Source organism: Gobio gobio (assembly GCF_949357685.1).
Source record: "Gobio gobio genome assembly, chromosome: 9".
NCBI classification, from domain to species: domain Eukaryota; kingdom Metazoa; phylum Chordata; class Actinopteri; order Cypriniformes; family Gobionidae; genus Gobio; species Gobio gobio.
Genome location: NC_137115.1, coordinates 52,194,878 through 52,222,431, shown reverse-complemented (window position 1 = coordinate 52,222,431; position 27,554 = coordinate 52,194,878). Strand labels below are relative to the sequence as shown.

The 27,554-nt window shown below is 39.4% G+C and overlaps 1 protein-coding gene across 1 annotated transcript in view; it reads left to right on the top strand.

The window, feature by feature from the left end:
- cfap45 (cilia and flagella associated protein 45) overlaps nt 1–16,843 on the top strand; it is a gene marked incomplete at both ends in the record, with an annotated part of 38,082 nt that extends 21,239 nt beyond the window's left edge. The window contains 5 exons of the mRNA XM_079826172.1: nt 39–185; nt 6,846–6,959; nt 7,091–7,284; nt 9,059–9,283; nt 16,768–16,843. Of these exons, the coding sequence (XP_079682298.1) occupies nt 39–185; nt 6,846–6,959; nt 7,091–7,284; nt 9,059–9,283; nt 16,768–16,843 (756 nt within the window). The remainder of the gene's footprint in view (nt 1–38; nt 186–6,845; nt 6,960–7,090; nt 7,285–9,058; nt 9,284–16,767) is intronic.
- Nucleotides 16,844–27,554: the final 10,711 nt, after the last annotated feature.

Here is a 27,554-nt window from a genome sequence, read left to right as displayed (position 1 = left end):
TCACATGCAGACTCGCTCTTTGTGTAATGTTATCACAGGTCATTGAAAGGAAGAAGGAGGAGCAGAGGAATTTGCTTCAGGAGATTCAGAAGATAAATGAGGAGAACCTTCTTACTAAAGAGCAGAAAAAGGAAGAAGAGAGATTAGCAGATCTGCGTGCTGTAGAGTATACACGCAAGAAGTTGGTAAGAAAAGTCTTTTTAATGGGTTTCTCACTATCTCGCTTCTCTTCTCGTCCACCACTGTAATCTTAAACTTTAAAATCAGGGGCAGACTGTTCTTGCTGTTCTTACCTTGTTAATCAAATACAATAAATTGAATTAATTAAGCATTCAAATAGGCCAATTCACACTGCACTGACAGACGCCGACCAATGCAGACAAAAACCAGATTACAGTACGTCACTTCTTAGACATTCAACAACCCGACAAACATGATTCAACATTATAATCGACGAAAATGTTCACTCATGACCAGGAACAAACACACACACTTGCAGAACTCCATTGCTGCTCTGGAAAAACAAACTGCAAACACGGTTTCCTTAACACTGGGTTATTTGGGAAGCTGAACATGGTTATCTTTCCCTCATAACCAAAAGCATACTTCTTTAGTGACATTGTTGATTTCGTGGTCTAAAAACAAAATGACTGCGCTGTCGACGGCTCCCGTAACCCGAACGAAGCTTGTTGATGGACGTGCTCTTGCTCTCACTCTGGTTGGTGTGTGTGTGTGTGTGTGTGTGTGTGTGTGTGTGTGTGTGTGTGTGTGTGTGTGTGTGTGTGTGTGTGTGTGTGTGTGTGTGTGTGTGTGTGTGTGTGTGTGTGTGTGTGTGTGTGTGTGTGTGTGTGTGTGTGTGTGTGTGTGTGTGTGTGTGTGTGTGTGTGTGTGTGCGCTCATCCGGGAGGAGTGCCCATACAAGCAATTCTGCCCTTTATGAAGTCATACACATACTCAAAAAAACTCTGAAACTAATTCGATTTTGGCCTTTTAACTTTTCAACAGTGTAAATAAGTCAGAATGCATGACATAGCACCCCCCTCCACCCCCGTTAATCAAAAGCAGCTGAACTGATAGAATGGTAAACCAAATCCATAATATTGCACGTGGCACATTCAGACAATTTTTTTTCCTGAATTACCACTGGGTGTGTGAATTGCTCTCTAAAAATATTGTTTTCATCAGTTTGCCTCTTTGAGAAGCGTTCCGCACAATCAGCTGACATAAACCAATAAACGAAAAAAATCCTATCCAGTTAAGTGTTTTCTGCGTTGAGACAAATCTTTAGTGATGTCCTAGGATTTGCATACTACGCGTCCACTAATGTCCGATTCGCGACCTAATGACTCTTTTGAACTGATTCATTTTAAAGACTGGTTAAAACAACTAATCTGCCCAACTCACGAATCAGTGTACAATAATTTACTCAGAACACCTCAGAAATGAGAACGCAAGTGTGCTTGCCCCATTTAACAAAAGTGGTTCGAATTTTTTGTAAGAATGGTAAGAATTAGTCTTAATGATCCACAGTATTTTCAGGTTCTTTATACTGACAATGTGTCTAACATACAGTCATGTGAAAAAATTAGGCACCCTATTGAATTCCATGTTTTTCTGTATAAGAACAAAATAAAAAATTGTCTAGTGCTTGGCAGGTCTTAAAATTTGGAAGATAAAAGCTCAGATGAACAACAACACATGACATATCACACCGTCATTATTTATTCAGCAAAAAAAAAATATCCAAGATAGAAAAACAATGGGTGACAAAGTTAGGAAACCCTATCATTCAATTGCCTGTAGATCCACTTTTAGCAGGCATAACTTGTATTGATTTTCTGCATGAATCCAGTTTATCCAGTTTTTACTTTAGGTTTGTGGGCTTCATTGTGGGTTTATGCTCAGCTCTTGCCACAGCATTTCAGGCAGGATGAGGTCTGGACCTGCAACACTTTAAGTTTTTTCTATTTCAGCCATTCTGTTGTAGATTTGCTGGTGACCTTCGGATCATTGTCTGGTTGCATGACCAAATTTTAGCCAAGCTTTAGTTGTCGGACGGATGACCTCACATTTGACTCTAGAATACTTTGGTTAGACTCAATGACTGTGAGGAGCCCATGTGGCTGCAAAACAAAGACCAAAATCATCACCCCTCCATCAGCATGCTTGACGTTTTGTATGAAGTGTTTGTGCTGATCTGCTCTTTTGGTTTTCACCAAACTTGGCGCTGTGCATTATGGCCAAACTTCTCCACTTTGGTCTCGTCTGTCCAAAGGACATTGTTCTAGAATACTTATGGTTTGTTCAAATGCAACTTTGCAAACCTAAGTCGTGCTGCCATGTTTTTTTTAGAGAGAAAAACTTTCTTAGGCTTTCTCCTGGCAACCCTTCCAAAAATGCCATATTGACCTTGATCTTTTTTCTAATTGTATGGTCATGAACTTTAACATGTACCATGTTACATGAGGCCTGTAGAGTGTGAGGTGTAGTTCGCTGGTTGTCTGATCTCATGGGAAGATTGGTGTCTGTTTTGATTGTCTTCCACTTGTGAATAATCTTCCTCAATGTAGAATGATGGACTTCAAATTGTTTGTAAATGGCCTTGTAACACTTGACAGATTGATGGCCACTGCTTCTCTAAGATCATTGCTGATGTCTTTCCTCCTTGGCATTGTGTTAACACACACCTGATGCTCTAGACCAGCAAACTGTCAAAACTTCTGCTTTTATAGAGGCGATCACACACTTGCTGGTGATCAGCTAATCAAAGGCATTTGCTTAGCAGTGCCTGACCGTTACTTGCCCTCTCAATTCCTATGTTAACAGTAAGGGTGTCCTAACTTTGTCACCCATGGTTTTTCCATTGTGGCTTTATTTTCCATAAACAAATAATTACGGTGTGATATGTCATGTTGTTGTTCATTTGAGGGGTTTTTTTCTCCAAATTAAGACCTGCCCAGAACCAGATGATTTTTACTATGCCGTTATTCAGAAAACCATGGAATTCAATAGGATGTAGTAACTTTTTCACAAGACTGTATAAAACCATTAAGTGTAGACTGGAGTTAGGTGAAACCAGAACAAAGCAAGTTGTTGTTAGCTACACACAGAGAAAAATTGAGTCAAAATTGTACCTTTTGTACAACAGCTTGACGCTGGGGCGATATCCTTAAAAGGACATCTTTGTACCTTTTTTACTTCTAAAAGGTGCTTATTAGTAACCTAGAGTACACATACATATCTTAAGGTACTACTTCAAACCTTTTTGTGGTAAAAAAGGTACAAATATGTCCTTTTATGTGTACTGTGACAAGCTGTACAAATTTTTATTCTTTTTTTCTCTATGTATCCGCTAATTTTATTAAATTGTATATGGTAGAAAATGTGTTAATTAACTTTTTAATGCTACTTTTTAACATTGTTAACTGATAATTTTTATATAATCATATCAATGTAAACAGTGTAAAAAAAATTAGGAACAAAAGAAACAAACATCAAGGCAAGAGGTCATACATAATATGAGATATCAAAAAATCACAAACTTTTTCTTTGCATTTATTTTATATTTATTGTCAGTATTGGGCTTGCAGATTGCGCGGGTTGGGTACTTTTTACATTGTGTGTGGATGACCATGTTTGTGCAATATTAGAAGTGGACCACAAGGGAAAAACCTACTAACCTACTGATTTCTTTACTGTGAACAAAAGAAGGATCATATAATGGTACATTAATCATGGGAAAATGTTGAGACGAGCAAAAACAATTTCTGAAAAATGTCAAGGGCCTGACAACATCAAGTCAAGTCAAGTCAACTTTATTTATATAGCACTTTTAACAATACAGATTGTTTCAAAGCAGCTTCACAGTGTTAAAAAGGAAAATAATGCAACAGAATTTTATTCAGCCTTATAGCCGTTCTGGAGAAAACGGTGATGTCATCAGTTCATTTCAATTATCATACAGTGACAATGGGAGCTTTAGATCAGTAATTAGATCAGTAATTTAGTTTATATGGTTAATTTAGTTTAATAATTAGATTTATTTGGATATTTAGTTGAAAAATTTAGTGACACAGACACAGTCTCTATATGATCATATCTAGGTGAGAGAGTCTCTATGTACCTGCCACCTGTCCCATTAAAACATTACACACAAAAGACAACATTCCTCCGCCCAGGAGAGCAACCACCAAGAAAAGGTGTTAAAACCAATCCTCGCCCAGGACAACTAGAAGCTGCTAGAGACTGGAAAATGCTGGCAGATGTTGGTCAACGGCTTATTTTTCCACCTGAGATTGCTAACCTTCGACCAGATATTGTCTTGTGGTCTGGATCAGCACGCCTTGTTCACCTGATAGAGTTAACAGTGCCATGGGAGGATGCTGTAGATGAGGCGTATGAGAGGAAGAAACTGCGGTATGCTGAACTAGCCACTGAAGTGGAACAGCGAGGATGGAGAGTCCAGGTTTACCCAGTGGAAGTGGGTTGTCGAGGATTTGTGGCACACTCTTCAACCCGGTTTCTCAGAGACGTCGGATTCAGTGGCCAAGAGTTGCGTCGCACAGTGAAGAACTTATCTGAAGCAGCAGAGAGGAGCAGCAACTGGCTGTGGTTGAGACGGAAAGTTTCTGCCTGGGGATCTCAAGCACAATAGAAAGAAACGCTGATGTACAGATAAGTAAGCTGGGCTGAGTTGAGTGGGGGACGGAGGGGGGTGATGCTGGGACGCCAGAATCACCGTTGAGCCTTCTTGAGGTGTCGTGGGCTAGTCGACGAAACACTGAGGATGGAAGGTGCCCACTTGAAGACCCCAGAGATGTACCCTACTTAGCTCAATCCAGACGGTTGTCATGCTGATGCGCTGGGGAAGGCCGCACTATCGTTGATCCCCGGAGCCAGCATCGCAGCCGTTGTGTGTGCTGATGCGCCAGGGAGGCAAAATAAGCTGATCCCTGGAGCCAGCATTACACTTCAGCCATTAACACCAGACAGAAGGATATCTACATCATCATATGGAAGGAAAAATAAATGGATGGGGACACATATAGATTACATTAGTTTACTGTAAAGCTACGTCTTAGTTGGTGCTCATCTTGGCGAGAGCCGAGTTCAAATCAGCATGAAGTTTTAACATCTACTCTCGTGTAATAGAAATCTGTGCTGGGATTTATCTGACTCCGGTGACGTGTGACAGCTAGCAGATGGTCGGTTTAACCAGTTTGTCTGCTTCCTGACCTGTGCCCTAGCGAGTCAAGGTTTAGACTATGTGCGAAGTTACATCAAAAGCTGCTGTTGGCTTTCCCACCATTGTTGAGGAAAAATAAAAGCCACATTAATCCCTAATGTATTTGATGAATTCTCAGTTCGGTTCGGTTCTGATGGCTTGTCACATACATTTTTTGTTATTCTATTCTTAGACGACAGGAACAGCAAGAGGTTAAGGAGAAAAATGACTATTTTTTTTATTGCAATACTCTTTCTTTATTTTACGTAAAAGAATTGAAAAACCTACCTTAAACTTAAAACTTTACTTTAAAAAAAAACCTTGTATTCCTAGTGTATTGTATAATATAAAATAAATATAAAAGATTTACACTGGCAGCTCAGAGCAGTACAGCAGCATTAAAGTATGAAATTGAATGAATAAACGTAAAAAAACCCACACAGGGCTTCGGAGTCAACGCTTGACAGAGGGCGTGGCTGAAGCTTGGTGCTGACGCGACCGTCATAGTGACAACAGCTAATCACATTACTTGCCGCTTGGACCACAACACAACACAAAAAAGCACCTTTTTTGACAGCTTGTCTGTGAGACTATTTTGAGTATGAAAACTGATCACTTTAATATTTGATTCCTCATTTGGCTGGGGGATAGCGCCTATTTGAACCACACATGATATGATATGCTGCCAGTCATTCAATGATAAACAGAGTACACGGACGGAATACAAGCATGATACATTCCAGATTCTCCAACCGTCTCGGTCACCTCCTTCCCGGCCTGTTCTCTCCAGTTTGTGTCCCGGTATGTAAATAATGATTGGTCGTAAAGGACCGGGTGATTACCCACCGCAATTATTAGCTTTTCCTCCATTTTAGATCGTTCTTCACTCTTCATTCACTCTTCATTCACCGGTGTTTTAAACGAACGCTATTGGCTAGCGTCTGCTCTAAGATATTTGCATAGGGTGATCTGATTGATTGACGCCTGCGTTGGCGCTTGAAAAGTTGAGAAATCTTCAACTTTTGCCGCTTGCAACATGAGTGAAGCGACGCAACGGAACCCACAATTCAGTTCGTCAACGCATGACGTCACCCATTCAAAGTAAACGAGAAGCGTTGATGCCGATGCCCCGTGTGAATGCGGCGTAATACACTGCATCTAATATACAGACACACGCGATTTTACTTCCACTTTAGACATAACCGACTGTGTTTATGTTAACCTTGTGTGTATTTGACAGTATTAGCGCAGTAAAACGACTATTTAGTCCTGTAATCACGTGTTTGACAGGCGTTTAGTGCGCGCGCTCCGAAAAGCGCATGTTAAAACCGCGCACGCGAATGAAACCGGCAAGGCTTTAAAACGCATGCAAATAATGAACTTTCGTGATTGTGAATAGCTATAGTGTTCCGTGAGTATAACTCTACCACTAACGTGTGATGTGAATGTATGTCGCGTTGTTCAGTATATTGGGATGGAGGCAAATTATAGAATTTGTAGAAAAATAATTAATTAAATGCAAAACCGAGAAAACCGCAATTCACAAGCGCGTATTGAACCGTGAATGCCGTACCAAGCGGTTCAATATTATATTGAGAATTGTGGCTTCCCTAAACTCTAGGAACGAGAGGCAGAGTATGAAGCTGAGCAGATACGAATCAAGAAAGAAAAAGAGAAGGAAGTGGCGCGAATGAGAGCTCTTCAAGAAAGGGACAGAGACCATAAAGCTGAGCAGGTAAAATGTTACAGTATGTCCTTGTATAAAAAATACTAAATTCCTTTGTATGAGATGTATCCTCCTGTATACCCATGATGGCGTAATACATTTTGCATTTCAAATAAATGAGTTTTTCTCTAAACTGTGAGGATGAGATCAGGGCACGCAGGAACCAGGAAGCGGCTGCGAGAGAATGGAGAAAGAAGGAGAAAGAGCTGACTACGAGAAAGCTGAAAGTGGAAGAGAAGCTGAAGGCTGCTCGTTTGGAGCAAGTCACTCATAAGGAGCACATGCTGTCCATTGAAGCTGGACGAGAGAGAGCAGAGTTTGAGAGGGTCCTGAGGTACAAACACATACTATTAGCATGACCATACACAGGGTCTTAGAAAGAGGTACAAAGATTGAGCTTGCTAGGGGGATTCAAGGGCATATGATGCCGTTTTAAAAGTTCATTATTTTTTAGTATTAGAATAGGTTAACTTGCTTTAGTGTTCAGTCTGTCTGAAACGTCTGAATTCTACAAAGCCCCTTATCCCGAAAAGCCCAGAGTGTTCTGATTGGCTAGCTGACCCAGTGCATTGTGATTGACCAAAAACTTTAACGCCCCATACATAATTGTGATCTTCAAGGGCCAGATTTACTAAACTGGACAAATTACTTTTTGAGTGGTACGGTCCCACATATGGGATTTTTATATCTGTTCCCCTGAGAGTACGGTACCACATATGGGCTTCAAAATATGTCAAACATCACAACTATTCAGTGTTTTCAACCACATAATGTTTATTTTAGGTTTGAAACATTTAAATACACATAATTACTACTAAAACAATACATTTAGAGTTTGTAAAATACACACTGGTGTCTATGGAAGCAGCAATAACAATCCATTCAAATATAGTTTACAGATGTGTTTCATTCAAATCAGATACACAGTGTAAGTAGTGTAGTGTAAGTTACTCTAAAGTTTACTCTATTCTTCTCCCAGTTCACCGGCCACTTACTTAAATGTATTTTGGGATAAACTAGTGTTGTCAAAAATATCGATATTTCGATATGTATCGAAACTGAAATATCTGAAACGATACGATAGTCCTTATTTACAGTATCGATACCAGCTGCACTCTCCTGTCCTCTCTGACCGACAGCGAGTTGACACGCACCCGCCTCCTCTCATTCAGTCCGGTTAACCCTCTGAACACGGCGAACGCGTGTTCTGCTGGATATTTCCCATTGCATATTTTTTTACAGTCTATGATATTTCCTCATGACTGCGTGTTAGTGTAACGGTCTGAATTTCGCGCGGGATTGCACATAACGTTAATTCTACTCATTCCCGCAGATTTCGCGCTCGCATCTGAAGCACACACACAAATACCGTAATAAAGCCGCTTCTGACAAGTGCAAAAATTAGCTCCTTTTTCCAGCTTATTAATGGTCAAATACACTCACAAAATCTCAATGTCAGTCTTGGTGAGTATTAACACAGTCGTAACCAGTTCAGGAAGAAGCTTTGTATTTTTATTATACTGTATTTATTTGTGCTATTGTTTGCTTTTTTTGCTTAAAAGCTTTATCATATAAAGTGATCTCTTCAAAAGAAATTTTTAATTTCCTGGAATTTCAATAGACGGACAAAAAAAGAAATTATATTTAAAAATATCTATTTGACAGTATATGCAGCGTTTTTCCCCGTGGTATCGAAAATGGTATCGAATATCGATACTTTTTTAGGTATCGTTTCGAAGTTAGAAATTCCAGTATCGTGACAACACTAGGATAAACTGATGAATTCACGTGCTGTAAATCCGACTGACAGGACTGACTCGAACAAACATGGCATCGCCCATCTCACGTTATAGATCAAGCTGTTAATAAATCTGGCCCTAAGGCTTCTAAAGCAATTGTAATTTTGCTTTTTATTATTATGCTGTATATTAAGCATTACAAAACCCAATGAGTGAACTTGAAAATTAAACAGTTACCTCTATAAGCCACACACACATCAAATAATTCACTATACTTACTGACAGAACGTTTTATCTTTTGAAAGTGGAAGAGGGGAGAATGGACAAAGATAACATTAAAGATTGTATGCTGTATACACTTTTTTCCAGGGCACAGCAGGAACTCATTGAGAAAGAACGAGAAAAAGAGGAGCAGCGGCATCAACAAATCCAAAGGCATGCTGAGGCTGTGAGGCAGCAGGTACGGGAGAGAGAAATGCAGGCCGTCACCCAGCGCAGAGAGCTGTTCCGAGAGGGGGAGCGGCTGGAAGAGGAGGCGCGCAGTCGCAGAGCCCGACTGGACGAGATTAAAGAAAAGAAGCTGAGGGAACTCAGGTATGTCCTTAGTGATAAAGTAGACAGAAGAATTATGGCTGCCCCCTAATAGTCGACTAAACGTAAGCCATTTCATTCATAAACATCAAACATGGCTTATCATTTGAAACCTTTAAGTAGTAGCCTAACGTTAGCCACTTTACAAGGCCGCGCGCTCTAACAATAGTATTAATCTGATAAATGTGCAGTATTATTAGGCGCATATCCAAGTGTTCGTGTGGAAGATAAATTAGTACCTCTCTTACTGTGTGATGTTTAAAGGGTTACTTCAGCGATTTAGCATTCGGCTTTGTATCAGTAGAAACCCAGTAGTATATTCAAATGATCTTACTTTCCCCCCTCATATCCCCCCGAGACGAGAGAATTATGCATTTTATTTCTAGAATCCGTTAATATCGTCATTTAGGATTTTTTGGCCAGAGGCTATAGACTACAGCCAGGAGTAGGAGCTAGTTCCGCATGTTTTCAACCCTTCCATAGGGGTGGGATCTCACTCACAGAATGTTAATGCGCACGGCCGCTCGGCTCAGGCATTAATAACGGAGCAATACGGAGCAAAAGTGAGTGTTTCCAAAAGTTAAGCTTCCATAGGCATGATCTGATAACACGCCATACTGGACACCGTCGTGAATGACTGCCGCGCTTACCTCAGCTCTGCTCAGCTCTTCGCTCTCGTGATGAATGAAATCTGACTCCTGCTGCATTTGTGTCGTGACTTTCGTTCGGCTCACTCGCACTTTATTGAAAAGACACGTTCAGTTTTTAATTGTTTAAAAGGTTAGTTCACCCAAAAATTATCCCATGATTTACTCTCCCTCAAGCTAGCCCAGGTGTATTATGACTTTCTTCTTTCAGATGAACACAATCAGAGTTATAAAAAAAATATGCTGGCTCTTCCAAGCTTTATAATGACAGTGAATGGTACCTTAGATTTTGATGCCAAAAAAACACATCCACCCATCATAAACGTACTCCACACAGCTCCATGGGGTTAATAAAGGCCTTCTGAAGCAAAACAATGCGTTTATTTAAGAAAAAAATATCCATATTTATAACTTTTTAAACTATAATCACAGGCATTATATGTCCTCTGACCCGACAGATGACATATTGACGAATGCAGAAGTGCAGAGGATAGAGTAAAACAAAACACTGGTCACTGAGAATTTTCAAAGAGAAATGTGGGAGGAGCTTGAGTTTGTTGCTCAGCTCTATTTGTTTAGATCGCGAGAGACGTCTACTCTCACCTGACCTTATGCTACACTTACATGCGTCAGGTCAGAGGTCACTCTTTTGCCGGAACTCGACTCGTATATGACCATTACCGGAAGCCAGTTATTTTAGTTTATAAAGTTATAAATATGGATATTTTTCTTAGAAAAAAGCATGGCTTCACTTCAGAAGGCCTTTATTAACCACCTCGAGCAGTGTATGGATTATGGATGATATGTATGGAGATGGATGCACTTTTTGGGGCTTCAAAATCTCAGTTATTATTCTATTCACTGCCATTATAAAGCTTGGAAGAGCCAGGATATTTTATTAATGTAACTCTAATTGTGTTCGTCTGAAAGAAGAATGTCATATATACACATAGGATGGCTTGAGGGTGAGTAAATCATGGGATCATTTTCATTTTTGGGTGAACTAACCTTTTAAATGAACTACTACTAGTCGACTAGAAAAATTCTTTAGTCGGGGACAGCCCTAAAATGGAGAGTGTGGAAAATTGTAATAAGAGTTATTAATAAGTAATGAAATAAAGATTGCTGGATTACATACACACTCTCAGAAAACTAAGACATCAAAGTAGGCCACTACGGTTACTTACACCCACTGAGTGGCTGCAATTCTCAGCAATTTTCAGCCTCAGATGTTATGCCCACAAACCGTTGGCTGAACATCTGATGCATAAGGCACACAAGAAGGGGAAACCTTTAAGGAGTCTCCAAGTTTGAATTCTACAAAGCCGCCGTGATTTCACAATACCTCATGGGAGAAGACATCCGTAATTTTTTTACAGCTGTGACAATAAAGTCTGGGAAAATGATCCCATTATCTTATCAGGATCAACTAAATGCTGTATTTTCAAGTATGTGAAGTATGCGCAGTCATTTTGCAGTGAACTGTTATCTTGCATTGACTACATTTCCGTGAGGATCTATGTGCAAATGGCACTTCAGTTAATCAAAACAAAATATAAAAGCACTAGGAGAGCTAGGGGGAAAAACATGCAATTCTTCAAAACGTTCCAAGGCTTTTGTGGAAACTACAGAATTGACTTCCACATTTTTGTATCCCCGCCCACGAACAGTCATGTCGACAGAGGGTTATTAAAGGGTGATGATGTGGATCTTTTTTTTTTTTTTGAAACAGATCGAAATCCATTTCTAAGAAAGATAAGCTCAAACGGATGAATTTGAAATCATCACTGATGCTTGCATTTAATTTAGGCTCACAGGCCCACAACTACAGATTTATATATATATAAACTATATATAAACTATATATAGTACTGCAAAAATACCTTAGATAGAATTAGAGAAACAATAATAATCAAGCGTATAGCGTCAGTTCTGGCAGGTCACGTTAGTTAAGCTCGCATCAGCTGTCTGTCAGCTGATCACGTCTACCTGTAGGAATACGACGTCTATCACTGCATATATATACACTCACCTAAAGGATTATTAGGAACACCATACTAATACTGTGTTTGACCCCCTTTTGCCTTCAGAACTGCCTTAATTCTACGTCGCATTGATTCAACAAGGTGCTGAAAGCATTCTTTAGAAATGTTGGCCCATATTGATAGGATAGCATCTTGCAGTTGATGGAGATTTGTGGGATGTACATCCAGGACACGAAGCTCCCGTTCCACCACATCCCAAAGATGCTCTATTGGGTTGAGATCTGGTGACTGTGGGGGCCATTTTAGTACAGTGAACTCATTGTCATGTTCAAGAAACCAATTTGAAATGATTCGAGCTTTGTGACATGGTGCATTATCCTTCTGGAAGTAGCCATCAGAGGATGGGTACATGGTGGTCATAAAGGGATGGACATGGTCAGAAACAATGCTTAGGTAGGCTGTGGCATTTAAACAATGCCCAATTGGCACCTAAGGGGCATAAAGTGTGCCAAGAAAACATCCCCCACACCATTACACCACCATCACCAGCATGCACAGTGGTAGCAAGGCATGATGGATCCATGTTCTCATTCTGTTTACGCCAAATTCTGACTCTTTCTGACCATCTGAATGTCTCAACAGAAATCAAGACTCATCAGACCAGGCAACATTTTTCCAATCTTCAAGTGTCCAATTTTGGTGAGCTCGTGCAAATTGTAGCCTCTTTTTCCTATTTGTAGTGGAGATGAGTGGTACCCGGTGGGGTCTTCTGCTGTTGTTGCCCATCCGCCTCAAGGTTGTGCGTGTTGTGGCTTCACAAATGCTTTGCTGCATACCTCGGTTGTAACGAGTGGTTATTTCAGTCAAAGTTGCTCTTCTATCAGCTTGAATCAGTCGGCCCATTCTCCTCTGACCTCTAGCATCAACAAGGCATTTTCGGCCACAGGACTGCCGCATATTGGATGTTTTTCCCTTTTCACACCATTCTTTGTAAAACCCTAGAAATGGTTGTGCTTGAAAATCCCAGTAACTGAGCAGATTGTGAAATACTCAGACCGGCCCGTCTGGCACCAACAACCATGCCACGCTCAAAATTGCTTAAATCACCTTTCTTTCCCATTCTGACATTCAGTTTGGAGTTCAGGAGATTGTCTTGACCAGGACCACACCCCTAAATGCATTGAAGCAACTGCCATGTGATTGGTGGATTGGATAATTGCATTAATGAGAAATTGAACAGGTGTTCCTAATAATCCTTTAAGTGAGTGTATATAGCTCCTCAGTACTATCAGCAGCTATCGCGTTTCTCCAGAGCTCATTTACCCTCCTCCACCCCCAGCTCTTCCTCTTGTCTGTCAGGATTTGCTATTCTGATTTCCCTTGAATCATACTAAATTCCTGAATACTTTGTACATTTAATATCAACATTAATTATATCTGCAATACATTATGTTGGTTCTGTTCTGTTTACCCTAAGGGGGGTTATTGCTGTTCTCCCTGCTCTTATCCACGTTAGGCTGCATGGATGCGCAGGGAGTTCTTGCCCAGAACAGAACCATACTGGCAATCCAAACTATATGCTAATATTATATGCTATGTGCTAATCATCTTTGACAGTAGTGGTCCTGACAGAAATAATTTAAAGGGTCATGAAACCCTAAACAAAATTTTCTAGAAAACTAGTTAATTTGAATCCTTTTTGCTCTATTTTCAACTTCCGGGTTTAAATTCGTCTTCATGGCTGTGTCCGAAAACCTAGACAGCTGACTTGTTGCCTCACTGCCATATCAGACAATGGCTTGTAAGACAGCGTTTGTGCATGAAGGCACCTCATGAAATGGATTTCGGACAGACTTTTTAGGCAAACCGTTTAATGATCTACAGCAAAATAGAGAGAGCTTTGGTGAGAACTAAACAGATAATGAGGAAATGTTGATTAAAAAACATAAATTTACACACAAACTGACCAGCAAATGCAACTTTCGCACACCATCTTTATTCCCAGCTGAACTATCACAGAATGGAAAGCACAGGATTGTGGGATATCAAAGGCATACAAATATGCTGCCTTCAAAACTTGATCAGATGAAGGTGTCTCAGGAGAGTCAAGTTAAGCTAACATTAGTTTCGGACGTGCCTTGATGCCTTCCGAACTTGAAATGTGTCCTCCGAAGGCAGCATTTTCCAGGTTTCAGACACAGCCCATGTCAACGTCATTTCTTGTACTATAGTTGGCGATGACTCATCAGTGTCTCATAATTATTCATTATGCGTGCCCCTATCCTATGAGAAGATGTGTTGCTTAATTCATGACAGCATGCATTGATAGGCATTTTCCTCTGACTGGTGCTTCAAACAGTGAGATTACAGTAAGTGAGAGATGCATTAATGGATCAAAAACAAGTGTTTGGTTTTGCTTTGTAGTACTTTCTGCGTTGTGTAAGTTCTCTTCAATAGATCCTGATCCTTCGACACAAACACGATTCATCCACACTGTGAGTGTAACCGCTCTTTACGGCCCTTTAACAGACCAAACGGCTCATAAAAACTCCACAAAATATCAAAAGTTTCAAAAGTCTCAAAAGTTATCAAAGATGCAACGTGTTCACACATATTTACTATGCAGGGAACAAATTGCGAATGGCTGTCCATTTAATTATAGCTGTCACAGGATATATATGTATTTGTGTAACGTTGAGCTTTCAAAACCATGTGTATATTGCGCTGCATGTAATGGTAATTTGCAGCGTGCATTTAGGGGAAGCTTTGAGGCTTTTGACGAGAGAGAAATAAAACTCTGAATCACTCTCTCATAGCCAGACCTTCAGACTGACGGCAAAAGGTCTGGACTGCGTCCTTTCATTGTTCTAGACCAGTGGTCACCAACCTTTTCAAGCCAAAGATCCCTGACCTCAGCCTTGATGAAAGGCAAGATCTACTTATAGATTTTTCATGGCCGATTCAGAGGTTTTTTTATTTATTTCGAGAACATCTGTGGGGTTTTTTTTCTTTTTCTTTGCTTAAGCAAATTATTTTGTTGTCTTTTTTTTCATTCCACCTTGTTGATCACTTAACTACGGACACTTTTATAGCATTTTTCAAAACTGTGGTGAGAACTGATTGCTTCTGAAACAGGAGGTTTCATGACCGCTTAAAGCAAAACCAGCTTATTATGTGAAGTGTGTTTGCACTATATTTCGGCCATTTAGGTTTTTCTATGTAATGCAATAACATTCACACTGTGCAGATTAAGGCCTAGTCCACACGTACACGGGTATATTTATAAAAAATTTACATTGGTATTTTTACACAGGTATTTTTATAAACAGAGTTTTTCCCTCCTCCGTTTAAAAAAACTAAATCCACGTCCACATAAAAATGCTAAACACGCTATTAAGCACTGTCAAGAGCATGCCAAACCAACAGGTGGCAATATAACCCTAACCTTAAAGCCATGTTGGCCAATCAGAAGCCTGGAAATGTTTTCATTTCTGGTTCTGACCAAGCGGCAACCTCCCGCAGTTTCTCATGAAGCCAATACGGAAGTGACATAAACTGAAAGCCATTGACTGGCCGCTAGAGACCGGCTCCAGAAGGAGCAGAATCTCATTGAGCTCCATGTTAAAATGCCCAACTTTACAGCAGAATAAAACATGTTTACAATCTGGTACAAATTGTGGATTTGGTCTATACGGCTTCATGACAACTGTGAGGGGAGTGACTTTTTTTATAACTCATTAGTTTACATTATATAAAACATTAAAGCTCTGCATAATTAAGGGCGTGGCCACTTCGAGTGACAGGTGGATAGGCATTAATCTGCTGTCTGTTAGTCATCGCGTCACTTCAGCTCCGCCCATGTCCCACCTTTTTGCCCATTTTCTATTATCCGGGAGTGACGCGTGATGACCCGCTGCCAAGATGGTAAATCGCGGGGGGGACGGGGGACAGGACCCCCCCAATCTGAGGGCTGTCCCCCCCTGAAAACCATGCTGAGTATTGTAAATAATATAATGATATATACTTAAAATATATGTGTAAGTAGTAAAACAATACAAACGCAAACGGGACAAAAATGCGTTTTAAGTTTAGAAACATTTGATGTAAAAGTGTGTCATTGTACTGTTTTCTTGCTGTGTTTTTCCATTACGAATAATAGGCTAATGAACCCAAAATGCAAGCAACCCGCCCCCGAATTGGCGCTCATTCTAAACCGAAAGTATATGCGGACGGCTCCACCAGATCTGTGTTGGGTTTTGCTCAATATGATAATAAGTGGCAGATCAGAGGGCTTGCTGCAGTTGAATATCTAAATATGTGAATATCATAGTATAAAATACTATGTGGAGGACGCAAGATAATTTAATAATTATAATATGACTGCGTGCACCTTAATCGTATTTAAACAACTATCACTTTGTGTTGTTGGTCAGTTAAAATGAAAGAGAAAAGAAAAATGGACATAGGCTACATGATTTTACAGTGCACCAAAACGCCAAATAAGTACGAAATGTGTTTTTTTTGTGTGTGTGTGTGTGTGTGGTACACATATCCTTATAAGTACAATTTTGGCTGTATTATTTGTGTCCCCTTCAAAATTTGCTCTTGAGAAATTTCATGTTTATTGTCCCCCCCAACTGTTAGATGAAATGTACGCCCCTGACTACGTCCATATTTTTTTACAGTCTATGGTTCTGACGCAACAAGCCAAAATATTTAGGGCCACTATATGATAGAAAGAGGTTGTGGGAAAGAAAACACACAAATCGAACCATGATACTTTCCTCTCAGAGATAATGTGTCACAAACATCTTGCAATGATTTAAACAATCACACATTTCCATTTTGACCGCAGGGCAGCTGGGCTCTCAGACAAGTACTGCAAGGAAGTGGAGCGTAAGGTTCAAGCCCTTCCAACTCTTTCCAACTGAGGAGCGACAGAAATGGAGAACATGAGACCAAGTCAAATTAATAAAAGAAGAAAAAACATCTTTGTGGCGGGCCTTTTCGTGGAAAATATTGCATCACAAGTGGGAAAGAAATTAAAACAGTAAGCAAAAATGCACAATGAGGCATGTATTTTTTCCTCCATCATGCTGCTGATTCAACGTGACTTCAAATGCTGATGCCAAATGTGTTTGTCATTCAAAAGTTAGGGTTTTTTTTGTTTGTTTGTTTGTTTTTAAGAGTGCTTACTGTATTATGGAAATATTATACTCTAAAACAGTAATGTAATAATTCTAATATTTTTGGACAGTTATTTTCATGTTAATTGCAATTCAATTACAAATTTAAGAGTTTAAATACAGTTAGCGGAAATTGAGTGCTTTTTTGACACGTTTCAGTAGGACTTAAATGCATCTGAAAATGTGTAATTTTATAGTTACATATATTTGCCTTTGAAATATGGTTAAAGTGTGTCAAATGTACTGACAAAAGCCTTTATGGTAAACTAAAATATAATGGCATTAATGGCATTTTTATTGAAACTTATGTATTTAAATGTATCTGTAATTAGACATTTGCAATTTAGTACATTTAAAATAAAATAACTTTAAATGTAATACCAAAGAACACACTACAGTTAAAATTATAATCAAGTACTTGCATGCGCTTTAGTGTGATCAATTAAAAGATTATTAAAACAAAATGATTTCAAATGCAATCTTTAATGTGAAACTACAAAGTGCACTTTTTAAAAAAGTGAAATAGCTTTCTTTGCAATCACGTGGTTCTGATTTCTACGAAATTCAGATGGAGGGCAGGAAGTGGAAAAACAGAATGGATGAGATGGAGGAAAGTCTGTAAAGTGTTGGTTTAGAAAGCTATGAACAGAAAATCAAAACATGTGTTGGACGTGATCCTTATATTATGAAGAGGCGCGATCTTGCGATTACTGAATTGGAAGACTTGCCTGCCATCTAGACGGTTGATATAGAGAATGTGAAGCTGCTGTCACGCCGTGTTGAGTTCTGGTTTGTTTATATCGCGCTGCCTTTCTGCTATTGAGTTTATAGGTTATTTCGATTTTCTGTCTACTCGTAATTGTGAAAAATGTCACCATTGTAGGTCATTCATGTTGCATCGAGAATTGCCATATGAATTCACACCATCATTCAGGTGGAAAACTGGACAATGTAATACACTTTTCCGCTTTTCTACATGTAAAAACACAAGTTGAAGAGTCAACAGTAAGACGCTGGATAGCAAATCTAGTAATAATGTCACTGATTAAACCTACTTTATCACTCAATAAAATAATCACATTGCTTTTTAAAGGTCCCATGGCATGGATTTTTTATTTTATAATGTATTCTGAGGTGTACTTATATTGTTAGTATGATTTTTACATCATAAAATGTCATAATTTAGAAATAAAAGGCTTTTTTTTCTATACTGATGTTTGCCCTCTGGCTGAATGCCCTGTTTCAATGTGTGTGTCTGCTGTGAGACTTCAGTGAAAACACCCACTGTTGTTATTGGCTGACATCTTTGCATTTGAAATGAGTGTTAGATTTTGTAGCGGAGGGGGCGTGGTTTAACGAGGTCTACCAGGCACGAGTCCGTCAGAGAGACGGATGGACCTGAGTTCACTTCTCATCAGTTCTCTCAGTGAACTGTTGTAGTTACTAGCATATACTTCAGGTTATTAGTTTATTTCTAGTCGGAGGGACTGTCACTCATGTCAGAAAGTTAGTAACTTTAGTAAATTATGGATCAGCGCTGACTCGAGACGCGAAACCGTTTAGAACGATTCAGCCTTATTTGTTGAACTGGTTCGACCAGTTCACTAAAAAGAACAGGTTCAAAAGAACGATTCGTTCACGAACCGGACATCTCTAGTGGACCAGAGACGGAGCGATTGCTAACAAAGTTATATTGTAACTACTGAGTTGTGAGAGCGCTGTCAGCACGAGTTTATTTTGTTTGTATCTGAGAGTTCTGAATAAACACGAGTCCCAGTCACGCCTGGTCCGTTTTCCTCCTTATTCTACCAACTTTGTAACACATGTAATGTACCATTACAGCTGTCGAGATGAACGAGTTACGAGTAAGTGTTGATTATAGCATTATTTTTTTATATTTTCCTATCATATGAAAAGCGTCAGTGACGCGCATTGAATACACAGCGCAAACAAAGACACAACAGCAGTAATCGAATGTAATCCAGTTTATTGTGGGGATAGCTGGCTAGCCTAGCCGGATATGTTCACGTTTACCCCCCTTCTGCTTAATCTCGCGCCGCGTTTGGTGCCTCCGCTGTGGGCCAGATGCAGTACTGGGGGTTGGTGATGTTGAAGGCCGACCGGTCAGTGCAGCCCGAGCTTCGGCGTGCGTGAGGTTTATCTCTAAAGAGACGTGAGTCTGCTGATGTTGAGCAGAAACTCACGACTGTATGCACATTTTAGAACAGATAGACATGACGAGGACGTACAAAAACACTGACTCACAAGATAGAAAACACGAGAGAAGCCGCAGCGTGTACACAAATAATAAAGTTCTGTGTGAACTTGAATAATTACCTACACATCAGAAATCATTAATCACAGATCAGAAGGAACTGAAAAAAGACTTTTTTCATTTGTACATCCAAACACTGAGAAACTGCCAGCATTCACTCGTTCACAAGCCATGATCTCTCGAGGACAAACAAATATGGCGCTCGCATGGGCATGCCAAATTCTCTGGGCGGAGGAAACCGTTCCTGTTATGACGTCATAACTGAGAAAATGACAGCTCAGACGAGCTGATCTGGAATTTTCCTAAGGCAGAGAAAGACAGACAGAACTCGGTTTACACCCATCAAAATTTCTAGCCACTTGGGGAAAATATTCAATCTAGGGGAACTCATATATTAATGTTGAAAAACCTCATAAAATGAAAATGTCATGCCATGGGACCTTTAAAGGTCTGCATTTTGTGTGGTTTACATTTGCGAGTATGATTCTCGCTCGACTTGTGAATTAGCAGAACGTGCACGCAGCCACTATATACTATACTGTGTCGGTGTCTGTCCGCTGAATGTGACCATCTCCGATTTTCTGCGTGGCCGTATGGGAAAGTGAATATTTACAATGACAACAATAAGCTTTAGTTACATTTACATCTTTCCAGCAAAGAAATAGATCGACTTCTTTCAGCTTGTTTAACACATTTTTATTTGGACTCTAATGATGGCTGAAGCAGCGGCGTGACACTGTTTATACGGAAACCAGATCAACATTGTGAACCGAATTCTTCAAAACTTAAGTGAAAACATCAAATAAACATGCAATGAAATATAAAATATATTTTCTAAACTGCAAACGATACCAAGAAGAGTGGGAATATTTAAGTCAAAAACAAAGGTAAGCCGGTCTCCGTATTAAGTTCAGTATCAGCAGACGCAAAACGCCATTAAAGGCGACAACTTTTAAACTAAAGTGATAAAAGTTACGTAAACTTTAAAAACTCTTTGTGGTTTCTCGGTTTGATCGATTTGAGCAAACATAAACGACGCGAACATAGGCATTTTGAGTTTGTGTATAGCCCCGTTTCCACCCAAATTACCCGGAACAATTTGTACCAGGAACTTTTTTTTACAGAAACTTTTTTTCCCCCAGACCTGCTACTGTCTGCGTTTCCACTGCGGTCTAAAGTACCGTGAAGATTAGGCAAATTAGTCTGGTGACGTAGGACTGCGCGCGACTGTTCCTCCCAGTCAGCGACAAGGGGGTAATCCAGCACCCGGAAAGCATACCTTCCAGTCATTGCTAACCAAGCCATCACCTGCTGTTAGCATTCCTTTGACTCCCATTCATTTTGGGGTCACTTTGACAGCAAATAACTTTACATCTGAGGCATTTAAACACTCCATTTGTCCATTGTTTATTTCTAAAGAAACACGACAATGTATAAAAGGCTTCATTACCTTGTATCTTACACTATCGCCCCGTAGAAGCCGTTTTTGTAAAAATAGGCTAACAATTGCTATAGAATAAGACCTCCGTTCATCTTCGGAACACAAATGAAGATATTTTAGTTGAAATCCGATGGCTCAGAAAGGCCTCCATTGGCACAATGCACTGTACACTCTCAAGACCCATAAAATGTACTAAAGACGTTGTTACAAAGTTTCACTACAGTGGCTCTACAATAACTTTATGAAGCGACGAGAATAGTTTTTGTGCGCAAAAAAACCCCTAAATAACGACTTATATAGTGATGACCAATTTCAAAACAATGCCTCATGAAGCTTCGAAGCATTATGAATCAGCGAGTTGATTCAGTGGTTTGACACGCGATCCAAACCCCTGAATCGACTCGCTGATTCATAACGCTTCGGAGCTTCATGAGGCATTGTTTTGACATCGGTCATCACAATATAAGTCGTTTACAGCTTAGGACCCAGGACCAGTAGTGAAAAATGAAGACCAAGAGTCAAGAGAGTAGTAAGATTAATTAAAGAAAAATTAACTGAAGAATAGTTTGCAGGTTCATCAGCAGAAGCCAGCTTCAAGTCTCACAAGGAGTTCGTAGGCCGCGCTCCCTCTAACAGTCTCCCCGCCTCCACCTATCGTACATACAATTTCTGAACAATTATACTGTTTTCAAGGTCTAACCACGTCATTATTGTCATGTGGAATGATTCTGATTGGCAGAGAAAATGCACTGTCATGGTAAATTTCCACACAAGGATAGATAGCAGAGCATATCACTAAACTAGGTAGACTAGTTGTCGCCCTATCACTAGAATTAGATCATTGTTGACCTCGGAGGTTGCAGAAAGGCGTCTTCAAGTCTGGTGTCGTGTGCAGAAAATGTCAATCTTCAATATTGGGCCTGCACAGATCATACAACGCACACACAAAAGCTCCCTAGCATCACAGCTCTCCCAAGGTTGTAGTTGGTGAGATCTGGTCCCAACCAGAGAAAGTTTTCCAAAACATATTGATAATGTGCTTTTCTCTCAGCCAGGGGTACAGACAATAGTACAATTGTATTCTTACAATTCTTTAGGGTTTAAGTAAAAGGAAATATAAAATGAAAGTAATGGGAGCGGCGACACTGCTCAGAGACCAAATACAAACTTTTAGAAAATATAAAGGAACAAACAATCATTGGTCCTCTTGATATAAGCAAAATCATAACTGGAAAGAATCATTAAAATCATAATAATTATATAGGAGGACGAATATTGATTGAGGCTTTGATTATGAATTTATTAGGATATATACAATTATATTGAAGCGGTAGTGGATTTCAGAATCCATCTTTCACTATACATTTATTTTGGAATTGCTCTCGCACAGTGACATTTTGGTGTGATGTTTGTGACTTTATCAAAGGTTATGTGAATCCTAATGTTGAATTTACTTATAAAAATGTAATTTTTGGTTTTCAAGAAGGTGAAGAGAAAAATTATATTTATTTTATAAATCTTATTTTTCTGTTAGCCAAATATCACATTCATAAATGTACATTTTCTAACTGTAAACCTCTTTTTTTAAGATTTAAACTTAAGATTAAAATGTTCTTTGAATCCATTGAGGTTTCTAAAAACGTAAAAGCTACGAGAACAATGGCTGTGTTTAAGGACTTGGAGCTTAATCTTGACTGAAGGACCTTTGGTGTATTATTCCTTTATTGTGGTATGACAATGATGAAAGTTTTTGTTATTGTTCCTTTATGCATTTAATTTAAAAAAAAAAATTTTTTAAACCTTTGCGATGGACTGGACTGAACTGAACTGAACTGGAACATCCTACGAGTACCACCCCAAAGTTCCTAGTTCCTGGGCAAAGTTCCTGCGGTGGAAACGCGGCTATAGTGATTCCTATGTAGAAAATCACCCTTCCTGCCCTCCACCTGCATTTCGTACTACAGCAGTGACGTCGCGTGCAAATAACCTATTAAGTATGTTAAGAAACAGTCATAAAGTCACCTTTTTTGGATCCGGTGTTTAACCATGTCAAAAGTAGTAGACAGAGCCAGCAAGGTGAGTAATGAGGATTTGTAAGTTGCCAGTGTCAGAGCTTCAGTAACCGAGAGCAGGGTTAAATGTCTGCATCGGGAACCAGATGGGTTCCAGAATCCAATCCAGGAGGTTTCTCTGTGCAAAAAAGGTAGAGACTTGGTTGAACATGACGTCAAGCGTTTTAGCAATGAATGGAACAAGGGAGACCGGTCTGTCATTTTCTAAGTGCTGGAATTAGAGTGAGTTTCTTAAAGGCCCACTGAAATCAAAATTAAGTTTTTTAGCTTTTAGTATGATTATCTTAGCCTTAAGGTTATGAATAAGCTGGTGTGTTCCAAAACAATGACAAAATTTGCATTTAGGAGATACATGCAATCAAAACTTACAGTCTCTCACTTCCGTTAAAGGATTAGTTCACTTTTAAATAAACTTTTGCTGATAATTTACTCACCCCCATATCATCCATGATGTCCATGTCTTTCTTTCTGCAGTCGAAAAGAAATTAAGGTTTTGGATGAAAACAGTCCAGGGTTTTTCTCCATATAATGGACTTCAATGGGCTCCAAACGGTTCAAGGTGATCATCTCTGAGCTCAGCCATCACTTCCGGCAAGTGAGGTCAAATTAGATCGTGGTCATAGATATATCGATAGTAGATGCCTCATTGTACTGATCCGTGCAGTCGCTAATGAGGCATCTACGTATACATCTATGACCACGATCTAATTTGACCTCACTTAGCGGAAGTTATGGCTGAGCTCAGAGATGATCACGCTCGTCTGAAAAGAGGTAAAATAATAGCATAAATACTGCTCGGTTTCTCGCAGAAACTGATCGTTTCGCTAGATAAGACCCTTATTCATCGTCTGGTATCGTTTAAAGCCCTTTGAAGCTGCACTGAAACTGTCATTTGGACCTTGAACCGTTTGGAGCCCATTGAAGTCCATTATATGTAGAAAAACCCTGTACTGTTTTCATCCAAAACCTTGATTTCATTTCGACTGCAGAAAGAAAGACATGGACATCATGGATGACATGGGGGTGAGTAAATTATCAGCAAAAGTTTATTTAAAAGTGAACTAATCCTTTAAAATCAATCACAGATTTTGTATCTTAAAAGACGTTTAGGGACTGAAGACACCAAGTGATGAAGTGTTTCAGGTGTAATTTTGTCCCATTCTTCCTGCAAACAAGTCTTAAGGTGGGCAACAGTACGGGGTCTTCGTTGTCGCATTTTGCACTTCAAAATGCGCCACACATTCTCTATTGGAGACAGGTCGGGACTGCAGGCAGGCCAGTCAAGTACCCGTACCCTCTTCCTCCGCAGCCAGGACTTTGTAATGTGTGCAGAATGTGGTTTTGCATTGTCTTGTTGAAATATGCATGGACGTCCCTGGAAAAGATGTCTTCTTGAAGGCAGCATATTATGCTCCAAAATCTCTATGTACTTTTCAGCATTAATGGTGCCTTCACAGAAGTGCAAGTTACCTTTGCCAAGGGCACTGACACAACCCCATAACATGACAGACCCTGGCTTTTGGACTTGTTGCTGGTAACCGTCTGGATGATCCTTTTCTTCTTTGGTCCGGAGCACACGGCGTCCATTCCTCCCAAAAAATACCTGAAATACTGATTCATCTGACCAAAGTACACGTTTCCACTGTGTGATGGTCCATCCCAGATGCCTCCGAGCCCAGAGAAGTCGACGGCGCTTCTGGACACTGTTAACATAGGGCTTCCTTTTGGCACAGTACAGTTTTAACTGACATTTGTGGATGTAACTACGTATTGTGGTACTTGACAAAGGTTTGCCAAAGTAGTCCTGAGCCCATGTGGTGATATCGCTTATAGATGAATGACGATTCTTGATGCAGTGTCGCCTGAGGGATCGGAGATCACGGTTGTTCAGCTTAGGCTTGCACCCTTGTCCTTTACGCACTGAAATTCCTCCAGATTCCTTGAATCTTTTAATTATGTTATGCACTGTTGAATGTGAACTATCCAAATCTCTTCCTATCTTTCTTTGAGGAACATTTTTTTTAAACATTTCAATAATTTTCTCACGTATTTGTTGGCAAACTGGCGATCTGGCGATCCTCGGCCCGGCCCATTGCTCCTAAAGGATTAGACCTTTCTTGGAGGCTGCTTTTGTACCAAATCATAATTACAATCACCTGTTGACATCACCTGTTTCAAATCACATCATTATTTAACCATTTTACCTCATTACTAGCCCTAAATTGCTCCTGTCCCAACTTTTTTTTTATATGTGTTGCAGGTCTGAATGACAGGAAAGGATGCATATTTACAAATGACATGAAGTTGACCAGACAAAACATGAAATATTTTGTGTTCATATTGTCTGCAATGATACATCCAGGGGATTGGGAACGATCAGACAGTGCACTATAGGGGATAGGGAACGATCAGACAGTGCACTATATAGGGGAAAAGGAACTATCAGACAGTGTGAATATGCTTTTCATTGGGGTGAATGAAGTCTGGTTTCACGTTAGTGTCACATGAACCATCTCAGCTCATGTGATCGAGTCGGCGCAGACCAGAAAACCCGTTTGAATTCATCACAGAATGATATTTTAAAGCGATATGGAGCAAATTAGGAGGAGAAACAGTTAGATTAGGAGAAAACTGTGGCTTTGTGTAGCTGCGATGTAAACTGAAGCTATTGGTTATTTAAAAAAAAGTAGGAGCTTCAATATGTCCCACCCATCTTCCTGTTTCAGTGAAAATTACATCAGCACACTGAATAATGCTGCGAGTGGGACGACCCACTAATATCCAAATTAAAAGAAGATATTGCAAGGTGGAATTTGATCCCCTTTATGACTCTTACAACTAGAGTAGAGGTGATTAAAACCAATGTTCTCCCCAGGGTGTTATATTTGTTTCAGAATCTACCAGTGGCGATACTGAACAAAGAATTTACAGAATGGGATAAAATTATTTCAAGATATATCTGGCAAGGAAAACAACCTAGAATAAGGTATAAAACATTACAACTGTCTAAAGCGAAGGGGGGACTAGCTCTCCCGTGCTTAAAAAGTTATTATCAAGCAGCGCAAATAAAACCTTTGTTAAACTTATGTAATCCCTCCTACTCTGCTAGGTGGAAAGAAATTGAATTGAAAACGACAACGGAACCCCCAATACAGGCATTTATCGGGGATAATAAACTCAGGCATCAATCGGAAAATATACCCAATCCATTGACATTTCACTAAAAGTGTGGTTTGAAATTGTTACAAAGAACAAATTGACACATAACAATAAGCTGTTAAGGTGGATAGGATATGATACAGAATTTTCCCCTAATAGAAGAGATAATATATTTAAAAATTGGGAATAAGGCCCTCATATGTTTTGGGAACTATTAGAAAATAAGAAGTGTAAAAGTTTTGAAGAAATCAAAGAACAATTTGGTCTGGTAAATCAAGATTTTTTTAGATTTTTGCAAATGAGGCATTATTTAGAGCATGATATAAAAAAGGAAAATTATGATGTTGTGGTAAACATTATTAAACTCTTTATTTCCGCATATCAATCTAAACTAAACAAGAAACTAATTTCGAAATATATAGAAGCTTTAAAAGGAGATGATACACACTACATTAAACAAAAATGGGAAAATGAAGCAAATATAAAATTGATGGATGAAGAATGGGAAGATCTCACTCAACAAATATGGAGAGTGACATCATCCTTAACTTGGAGGGAACATGGGTGGAAAAATTTAGTGAGATATTTTAGAACTCCAGCTCAGACAAAATATCGGGATACAAGCTGTTGACGGGAATATGGGGAACAGAATGCAAATCATGTTCATATTTTCTGGAGTTGTCCATCGATAGAGAAATATTGGATGGAACTCAAACAATATATGGACAAGATATTACGGGTTAATCTCCCTTTCAATTTTGACACACTTTATTTGGGAAGACTTAATATGCAAGGCAGAAAAAATCTAAATTGTAAAATGTTTAAAATTATGCTACTAGCAGGAAAAAAGGGAATTACTAGGAAATGGCTGAAAGTGGACGCGCCAAGAAAGGAAAATTGGGTTGATGTGATGCATGATATATACATTATGGAGAAACTGACGTACACTGTTAGATTAGAAAAGAATAAGTTTGAGAGGTTGTGGAATGGATTCTTTGAATTTATTAGGCCAATAAGATCGGACTTTGTGTAAAATAGAATACCTGGGACATTCCCCTTGTTTGTTCTTGCTACCAGTTTATTTTAATTTAATCTTTTCTTTTTGATTGTGGTTGGAAGGGGGGGGGGTCATTTAGTTCTGGGGGGGAAAAGATGATGTTGTAGGACAAGATCAAAATATGTATTATATGACCAAATGTGTATTTATGTAATGCAACTTCAATAAAAAATAAAATAAAACAAAAAACAAAAAAATAAAAAAACAGAAAGGCTAGTCAAACTGTGGTAGTAACGAAACTATATTGGCTGTTTCAAAAAAGGGGAGGAGCTGCTAACAGCTGGAGCCGTTTTAGGGGAAATTACGTCAACACATTGAATAATGCAGCGTGTTCCAAGCATAGACAGTAAAAGAAAGGGACAGAGCGACCCCAGAGACTTCAACGGAGATAATTGAAATCAGATAGAAGCTCAACTCAAAGACACACTCAAAGACTTCTATGGCTTCACTGT